Source organism: Ixodes scapularis, unplaced genomic scaffold, assembly GCF_016920785.2.
Source record: "Ixodes scapularis isolate PalLabHiFi unplaced genomic scaffold, ASM1692078v2 PGA_scaffold1__304_contigs__length_218370807, whole genome shotgun sequence".
NCBI lineage: Eukaryota > Metazoa > Arthropoda > Arachnida > Ixodida > Ixodidae > Ixodes > Ixodes scapularis.
The window spans coordinates 47,157,028-47,166,912 of NW_024609846.1; the positions used below are offsets into that span (position 1 = coordinate 47,157,028).

Sequence of the window (9,885 nt, forward strand, 5' to 3'; positions counted from 1 at the left end):
GGGACTGTCGAAAAAACAAAATCGCAGGTAATAAACCGTCCCTCCGTGTCGGTTGTAACCGCCAACTCCGACAAGGGCAACGACTTCTTTAAATATAAAAAACAACCGCCCGAGACCCCTACCGCGGGAGTGACACACACCTCATACGAGTGTAAAAAAGGCTGTACTGCGCTAAAAACCTGCTCCTCCTCGGCCATCTTGGTTTCCTGCAACGCTAAGAAATCGGGTCTCTGTGTCTGCATTAGGCGCTGCACCTGGTATTGCTTCTTACGTTTAGTGTTGCAACCGAAATGGCCGAATTGAGCGTACAAATCATGAAGGCTATGATGCAGCGCTTGTCTTGTTGTTCTTCCACCAGTTCTGGAAACCAGGCGTTGCCGCCTTACTCGGAGTCGCAGCGTTGCCGGTCGTCCGGAGGTGCGTTCAGCACCACCTTGAAACGGCCCCGCTTGTTCTTCTCGAACCCCAAACAAGGGTTAGGGTTGAGCGTCGTGTCGGCTTTCGGGGGCGTATCCTCAAGGCCGCGCTTAGTTGAGTCGGTGGTTTCGTCCATGTCGTCGTGGCGCTTGGAGGTCGTTTCGGTCGTCGAAGGACGGGCCGTGGGGGTCTTGGAGCCCTCAGGGGATGTCGGGGCAGAGGCCCGGGGACCGGAAGCAGGCTCCAGAACGTGAGGGGCTGACTTGTCTCTTTTTGTCCCCAGGGCGCCCTCCCCGGAACCGTCATCTCCGGCAGGCTTCCCTTGTTGCTCTGTAGACGGTGTGGTGTCGAACCCCAAACCACGCGCGGCTCTCTCGGCCTCTTCAGTGTCCATCGTGAAAGCCGCATGCTCGTCCAGCGCCTGTACCTCGGTGACGCCAGCGTACGTCTTCATACACTCATCTTTATCGTGGCCGAAGCGAAAGCACTGTGAGCACTTTGGTACACGACACTCCCGTCTGATATGCCCGGCACGCTTGCATCGCAGGCATATGGGCACTCTGCCTGGTATGACAATGAGGGTGTTCGCGCCGTGAAGCCGCAGCTGGTGAGGCATGTCGTCAGGGGTGAGGCCACTCTTCAGCGTCATGCGAACAAAACGCGTCGTTGATTCTATTCCTTGGAACCCCTCGACTCGCCAAATCTCCCGGCCGACTTCAATCACCTTGCCGTACGGTTCTAAAAGGCTACGCACGGCGTCGTCCTGAACGTGAAAAGGAATCCAGTGCAAACGCACACGTACAGTGCTAATCACACTTGTCTATAACGCGCGAGCGTGCGGCTTTCTCCGGGGAGCGCTAGACTGGTGGCATTCGCGGAAAGTAAGCTTGTTACGTGGCGCAACATGGAACGGCCCGCTGGAGGGGTGTCCTGCCCACTCTATCAGCTGGCGGCGAACGCGGAGGGCGGCTTGCACGCTTTTTACAAACGTCATTGCTCGAACAATAAACAAACTGAAGCATTAAGGCGTATCAACGATGTCGTCATCAACAAACAAAAATATATCATAAAGCACTTTACCTTTATCGCTTATCAAGCTGATAGAGTGGGCAGGACACCCCTCGAGCGGGCCGTTCCATGTTGCACCACGTGACTAGCTTACTTTCCGCGAATGCCACCAGTCTAGCGCTCCCCGGAGAAAGCTGCACGCTCGCGCGTTATAGACAAGTGTGATTAGCACTGTACCTCGGTTGTGCTTGGGTCGATGATGACGGAGCGTAGTTTTTTCACGACGAGCTCCTTGCTGCTCACCAGGCGTTCCTTGGCCTCTGAAGTCCGAAGCGTCGCTAGCCACACATGGTTCATCTGAAAAGCGCCGAGCGCTATACAATGTCCCTCAAGACGGCAATACGTTTGAGTTCCTCTCGGAAATCCTCAATCCGGTACGGGCGACCCTTAAGGCCACGGTCCCACTGAATGTGGCAGTTTAGGTACTTTTTGGCAGGTCATTACTCATCTCCCTTTAAATACTGTTTTGTGGGATTGATGTCATTCGAAAGGCAATGCAATCTTCTTTCATTTGATATTGTGTATGTGTTGGTTTTTACTGTTCATGCGCATTTGTAGCGTTGCGAATATGATGGCGCGGACCCTCACTTGCTTCGCTAGTTCATGTTTTATGAACGATCCATTAAAGATAACGCGGTTCTAATATCGCAGTTTTGTTAAGATGATGTCGGAGCAGAATGTAACGATACACTTTTTTGGTATTTGCACTACTTTGTTTTTTTCATCCCTCTAAATATTGCCCTAAAATTGACAATTTTCAGCACAAATATGTTTTTAATGACAAGCGCTAGGGCAATGAAATTAGCTACAAATGTAGTGCTTATAATTGGTAATATGCAGAAAAAAAATTTAATGTTGCGTAATATTTTTTGTTTTTTAGATATTTTATATCAAATGTAGCACTTTTCTGTGCTTCGAGTCATGGTACTTCAAATGCCGCTGAGGAAATAATTAAACTATAATAAAATCTTTTATAACATTTAGAGCTACAATGGTTGCCCAAGAAGTGGACGGTGGCTTTTTTTCATTTTCAAAGTTATAACGCTCCAGGAGCGTTTCAAACTTACCTGTTTTGACGCATATCTTTTTTGGACATCAAACAGATTTATTGGCATCTAATAATATTTATTGTTTGGTATATATATACATTGCGATGTATTAAATTTTCACAATCATCTTGCTTTGGTTTCTTAATAGGTGTGGAGCTTAGCTAATTTTAAAAACAATTAAAACTGTTTGGGTGTTTCGTTGCGCTACCTGGCGGATGGCAGACAAACTGCTGATTTCTAATGTTCAAAAAATTTCCGAGGGTGGCGTTGGCGTCTGTATCATCATCAATATCCGTGTCTTTTTACCCCCACATTTAAAAAATATATTGGAAGATTTACTATCGATAACTGAATGTTTTAGGTATTGGGTCAGGCTAATAAATCTTAGACAAATAATTACACAAGCGTTGAGTGATATAATGTGTTCATTATTCGCTATGATTGAAATCAATAAACAATGAAGACGAAGAGGAAAAGAATACAGCCGAGTTCACTTTATGCCTAGAGTCACTAAATGAGCTTTAAAGTATCGGCACTCCGTTCCCCAAAATTGTTTTGGGCGCCGCCATTTTGGGTCTTGCTTAGAGCAAACGCAACTGCCGACCATCGTGATCCAAAAGTACGACTTCCTCAGCATTAGATGCGGTGCTAGGAAGCTGATGCAATATTGCAATGCTCTGTTGCGGGTTGTTTAAACATTTGTGAGGGATGGAAAAGCGTTTTCTGTGATTTTAGATAAAGCTCCGAATAACTGGCAACCATGATTTTAAGCCACAATATGGCCAAGCGTGTCGTTACTCAGAACTGTAGCTAATTTACTAGCACAAGCGGGAACAATGAAGAAGAGGCAGGCGTCAAAAGGTAGTGGCTTGTGGAATCCACGGGGCTTACGTCATGGCCCCTCCAGGTATTACAAGCCTCTTGAACAAGAGCATGAATAGTGTCATCAAATAAGATACGCTTCAGAGTAGCGACACTTGGCCTTACTGTGGCTTAAAATCATGGTTGCCAGCAGTGTTGGAAGTAACGCGTTACTAGTAACGACGTTACTGGTAACGCGTTACATTTTTCGCTAACGCAGTAACGTACTCGTTAGTATTCTGAATGACTAACGAGTAAAGTATTTCCGTTACTTTTTTACGGTATCGGCTGTCTAATTTCGTTACTCGTTATTCGTTACTTTTGACCAAAACTGGTGAAATCCTGCACCAGCTTTTCGCTGCACGAAACCAGCATCCGTCACAGTAAAAAAAAAAAAAAAAAAAAAAAAAAAAGAACTCACTTTTTGAAGGAGAAAAAAAACCTTCGGCTACCAGCTAATTCCGTTCATCCTCCATTTTTTTTTTCATAGTGTCACCACCCAGAAGGCTTGAACGAACGACTGCGTTACAGCCTCCTTCCTCCCTCCACTCCCCTGCTTAGTGCAGGAGAAGTGGACAGCGGGGGGGGGGGGGGGGGGGGGGGGGGGGGGGGGGGAGTCGTGGAGAGACATTCGTTTCAACAGTGGATAGCTATGCTTAGTTTCAGCTTTGGTCCGAGCGTAGCCGATGTTATGAGCCGAAGGGCGAATCAAACAGAGAAAAAGGCACAACGTCATGGCGTGCACTCTGCCGCTGATAGGACTAGCCGGTATTCACCGTCTCTCTGTGCGTACTCCTCCACCGGCTAGTCCTATCAAGCGCAGAGAGCACGCCATGACGTTGCACTTTTTGCGCTGTTTGATTGGCCCTTCGGCTCATAACATTGGCCGCGCTCGGACCTAAGGTGAAACGAAGTATAGTGGCGAAGCGATTTGCTCATTTCTCTAGTTCCAAAAAAAAAAGAAACATCCTTTGTGGAATATTTTTACCCTCGCTCTCCCCCTCGCTGCCTGAAAGTTCCTGACCCACTTTTGTACACAAAAGAATGTTTCGACTGATTAGTCTTTAATTCCCTAAGGTCATGATAAAAAAAAAATTTTAAAAAAGTTTTAAAGCTGGAAAGACGACTTACAAACACGAAACCTTTTTTTTTTTTCGACTCCTGTTCCAGATTGTGAAGTAAATCAGTCTCTGGTAATAGTATGAACCGGACAGTTACTAAAACCGGCGTACAAATGAGGGGTGTTGGTTGGCTGGTTGTGTTCCAGCAGTCCTCGTTCGCATGCTGTAGTTTATAAAAGCCGATTGACTAACATATCTCCTACTCATTCTGCGCGTGAGATGGGCATGAATAACGAAAGTCCGTCGCCATGGCCAGCAGGTCTGAATAAAATGTATCAACTAAAGGAGACAGAATCAGCTAATTTACAGTTTCAATGCCTAATCTGCAACGCCGAAAATTAAGCAGCTTCGCTTATCAAAACACTTTGAAACCACTCTGTAAATTTGTATCTTTATCCAAGCTTGTTAAAGAGGCTTATCATACATCTCTGCCAAACATATGTACTCGAACAGAAAAGTAACGTAAAAGTAACGTTCGTTATTTTTTAAAAGTAACGGTAACGGTATATCATTACGTTTGTAAAAGAGTAACGTAGCTCGATAACGCGTTACTTTTTACCAAACGAACGAGTAACGCTATTTCGTTACTTTTTTTCGGTAACGGGCACAACACTGGTTGCCAGTTATTTGAAGCTTTATCTGAAATCACAAGAAACGCTTTTCCGTCCTCCACTTTAAACAGTTTGCGACAAAGCAAAGCAACATTACATGAGCTTCCTAACACCGAATCTAATGCTGAGGATGTCGCACTTTTGAATCATGACGATCGGCAGTTGCGTCTGCTCTGCACAAGCACCAAAATGGCGGCGTTCACAACACTCTCGGGGAAGAGAGTGCCGATACTCTAAGCGAAGCTCATTTATTGACTCTAGTTCCCGCGAAACTCCTTTTCCCTGACTGAAAGTGAAAGTAAATATGAATAATACACCATTATTATAGCTTATTTAGTTACGTATAATGAGAAGAGGAAGCGGGCGGATAGGAGAAACGCGGGTTTTATGTGCGACCGTTCTAGCCGTCTCAAAAGAGAAAACGCACGAACTTGCGCTGGTTAAAAAAAAAAAAAAAGGCATCCAAAGAAAAGAGGCGGCACGCTGTGTTCTTTGTTATTATGCGTCTAATTGCAAATTGTTGTGTGTATGTTTATACAGCCCGAAGTTAATCTGCCTTATTGGGCGTCTGGTGTCTCATCTGTGGGTGAGCAATTTAGCCAGTGCGGTACAACCGCAAACCTGGGCCCGTTTGCTCGAAGCACTAACCGCGGCTAAAGTTAGCCGCAGTACCTAGGAGAGGGATTTTGAGATCACGTGACTGGCTCGGTAGGGATGCGGGGAAACATGGCGGTGCCCCAGTGAGTGAGCGCCGCTCGCTTTGGAACTAATATGTCGTTGTGGTTGCAATATCGGGCGCGTTAGTCAGCAACGAATGGAGCAGGAGGCTTTCGCTTTGCCTTACCTCACTTAAACCGCAAAGCATGGAGTATGAGGCGAAAAATAAGAAAAAGGAGCCTGGTGCGAAAGGTCCAAATCACCACCATAGTTTCTACTATCAAATACAAGGGCAGTTGCACAATACACAGAGAGAGTTTTGTGATTTAGTTATATTTTCACTTGAAGGCATTGATATCCAACATATTCAAAGAGATGACACCTCCTGGTCAACCAACATAGAGCCTTTTCTACTCAAGTTTTACATGGAAGGCCCGACTTCCGCTGAAATTCCTCACGTAGACGAGTTGTCCGACCGAATAAACTGCTATTACTCCCGATCTGGGAATCTCTCGATCTTTGTTCGTAGACCATAGTATCATGAGATCGAGGGGTGTGGCTCTTCTTCCGCCGAAAATTGCTTCGGCGGGTTTTTTTTCCGTGTAAGATGAGACCGTCGCGTGCTGCCGGAACAAGAACCTGGCGATTCTTCACTGAACTGCTTCTTCCGTAAACTTCAAAAGGGCTTTTTTTCGTTTCGCACACCATCTGTTCTGCTTGCCCGTTGGTTGCAGGATGGTATGGTGCACTAATGTGATGCCTGATGCCGGTTCGTTTTCTTCAAAAACTTGCTTATTTTATTTGAAGCAAGATTTGGTGCGTTATCAGAGAAAAGTATTTTCGGTAGGGCAAAAGTAGGTAAAAGAGACCGTAGAACGTCAATGACGTGTTTGAACGTCGTGGCAGGCATCGTGTAAACTTTCAGCCACTTAGAGTACGCATCGCCCAAGACTCCGCAGATGTGGATACGTTTCGTCACCCACCGACTGAAGAGTGGATCGTATTCAGTTACTGTTCATGATGGAGTTGGACTCAAGGAAGACTTCGAGTCTTTCCACAAAGTTAGCCCAGGTGCCAGGACTTTTGTCGAAAGCGGTAAGTGTTCGAAACGTCGACAACGTCGGTAGCCACGTGGTGTGCTTGACACTGGACACTTACCATTCGCTGAGAAGAAACATGCTTGTTCGTCTGCCATGAGTCGTCCAATATCAGGTCATCACCGCAACACCATCTCCCGACAAAACTGGCCTTCATTCTCTGCATGTCCATAGTTAGCAATCACGTCAACTTATAAATTCCCGAACGCTTATAACTTGCCGTCGCTAAAAGCTGTTCATTCATAGCGTCTTCATTGCAAATAAACGTCTTCCTATTTCTTCTGATGGTTTTCATCACATACCTCCTAAGCTGTACTTACACCATTATGTGTGTCGGTACTTCCGAAAATATTGGAACGGCGTTTGTTTTCTAGGAACTATAATGTGATAACCTTTACAACATCTTCCGGACCCCGTGAAACATAATATTTCCTTACCTTTTCTTAGTCGTCATTAAAATGGTGAGGTAAGTACCGTAAATCGCAAAGCAGTTTACTTGACGTCCGCTTCCACTGGCGTCTTGGAAGATTGAGTCCACTGACCGTGCATTCCTGCAGAGGAAATTTTCATTGATAAAATATTGACACGTCAATCAACATTCGATTCCTTCTTGGTAAGATTTATTGCGAAAGCCCGTTACAACCGCCGAACCGCATGTCCCTATATCAGAGAACAATTTATACCCAGCCTGACATTCTCGCATACATCCGTTTGATGGGCCACGCTACTTGAGCCAGCTGAGCACAGCTGCCAGCGGCGCGAGCAAGGCCACGAGGGGAACGTGATGGTGCTCAAGCCATCCCACTGTGAACCAATGTTTCGGCCACCCCACGGGTGCGTGTCGCCATCTATTGGTTGAACTAACGCCTTGTTCAAGATGGCTGCCGTGGGACCGCAGCCTTAAGGTCGCAGTGCAGGAGCACAGAGTTCAAACACGTAAATCCTGTAGGCATAGGTGGAAGGACCACCTTGTACTCGCCGGACGATGACGCGCCATCGACAACAAAAGAACCGCGGCCGCCCGGGGCCGTTTTCGCCGCTCCTGAGGAGAGCATGATTATGCGACCGTACGGGGCGAGCACCGGAAGCAGAATCCCTGCTGGGAGCTCTTTCATGCGTAGTAATGGAGCCGGTAGACTGTATGTCAGAAGTTTTCTGCCGATTTCCCTTCAATACATGCACTCTCGGTTTCAAGTCGGGCACCACCATGCATAGGCCACATTCGCACCTCGTAAAGAAACCGTACGCGTATGTATTCAACTCGAAGTACGCACCTCGTGCTTGACGTTTGAGCGAGCGATGTCTTCAGCCACGAGAGGGGACGAGGACTCGGCGACGTCTTCGTGCAATCGGCTTGCTGGCCGGGCGTTTCGTACGGGATGTATATTATAGTTCTTTTGATCGGTTCAAAATTTCTCTTTCGAATAAGGAAGACAGAATTCGCCGGTACCATGAACGATAGTTCTGAAGTAGGTGTCCAACGCCCGTCATCCGCTGCCATCCGCTAGTCCCACGATACGCGAAACGACGCCATGTTGAGAATTGTGCAGTGAACGGACAGAATGCTTTCGGCTGTCTGTGCAACATTTTTTTTTCAATCAACGCATTTGCAGCTTTTTGGAAGCCACAAAGAATGGGTTTCATGTTTTTTTTTTCTATTTTAAATATTGACTGCGTGCCTTCAATGACTCACGATTTTGATTAAATTCGGTGGTCGCGTCGAAACCTTAGAAAACGGCCCGTGACCAAGGGAAAGAGGGTGAGCGCGACTCAAACCGGCCAGTTCTCGATCGGCGGTTTTCGGGCGGAAAGAAAGCGAATTTCGAGCCGCGAATTCTGTTCTGGGTAGTTGAGCTCTCATATGTCACGTACAACTAAAAACCTCGGCGAGCATAAATACCCTGTCGCGCTTATCTGCATGCGTCTCCCTCTCCTCTCATCCTTGAACACCTTCAGCGCTTAACAGAGGCGGTCACACAGCGACGTGAGGATCCCGATGTGCGCGAAAGTGCTACAGCGATCGCTTTTGCTTCTTAGCACATTGTGGGCGGGAAAGCATTTCGAATACAGGGACGCTTCAAAGCCGACATGCACACGTTACTGAAATAAAGTATCTGAATACCGTTACTCGTTACTTACTCAGAAAGTAGGCGACTCGTTACTGCGATTCAAAAGAAACGCGTTACCTGAGCTCGAAAGCAAAGCGTTATATTCTCGTTACTCTGAATGTGTCGTCCAAATAAATCAGTAGCCACTTCCAATTTTTGTCGTCTTGTGGCCACACTCATATTTTTTGCGCATATCTCTTTATGGTGTATAAAACGTTTCCTAGTCGTGCACATTACAGGCGCGAGCAGGGGGGGAGCACTAGGCTGGGAACTTGTCTTGTACACCTTCCCCCGAAAAATAACTAAATTCCTTTACTTGTTAATTCATCCAAAATACCAAAAATAGGTTTCTCGTTCTCTTTCTTAACCAACAACGCCAAGGGCATCAAAAATTAAATCGTTACGTTAAAAGAAAAAAAAAACTGTGTACAAGTAACGCTTTATAATTACATGTTACGTACCAGTCTTTTTCAAATCAGCTTTTCAGTTCGGCGCACAGTCAATCCGTGCCTCTGGTTACTTGGACGGAGTGGCACCAGAGCTGCAGATTGCCAAGCAAGAGTTTTGCGATTGCCGTGGCTAAATTGGGTGAACACACCATCGCACAAGCTTCACTACAAATATTGGACATTTCGATATTCAAGAAGGGTACAATAAGTTTGCTGTTAAACTTTATCCTAACAATATTGGAACCAACGTTAGGTTCGATCAACGCAGGGTCATTTCTATCCTTTCCATGTGGCAATATCCACGCGGACGGAAACCATAATGCGCACGTATTTTCACGTCACACACTTGATTGAGAGATCACCCAGAACGCTCAAATTGCATTCGATCAACGCCACCGAGAAGTTCTGTGTGCTGCCATCTACTCGTAGACGTCCCGTTTTTGGTAG

At 46.3% G+C, this 9,885-nt stretch overlaps 1 protein-coding gene across 1 annotated transcript; it reads right to left on the reverse strand.

Moving 5' to 3' along the window:
• Positions 1-382: 382 nt before the first annotated feature.
• LOC120838726 lies at positions 383-1,096 on the reverse strand (the record flags this gene model as incomplete). The annotated part of the gene is made up of 1 exon (XM_040208769.1): positions 383-1,096. A coding segment is annotated over one exon (714 nt), but the record flags the coding sequence as incomplete, so codon positions are not given.
• Between the last annotated feature and the right edge of the window lie 8,789 nt (positions 1,097-9,885).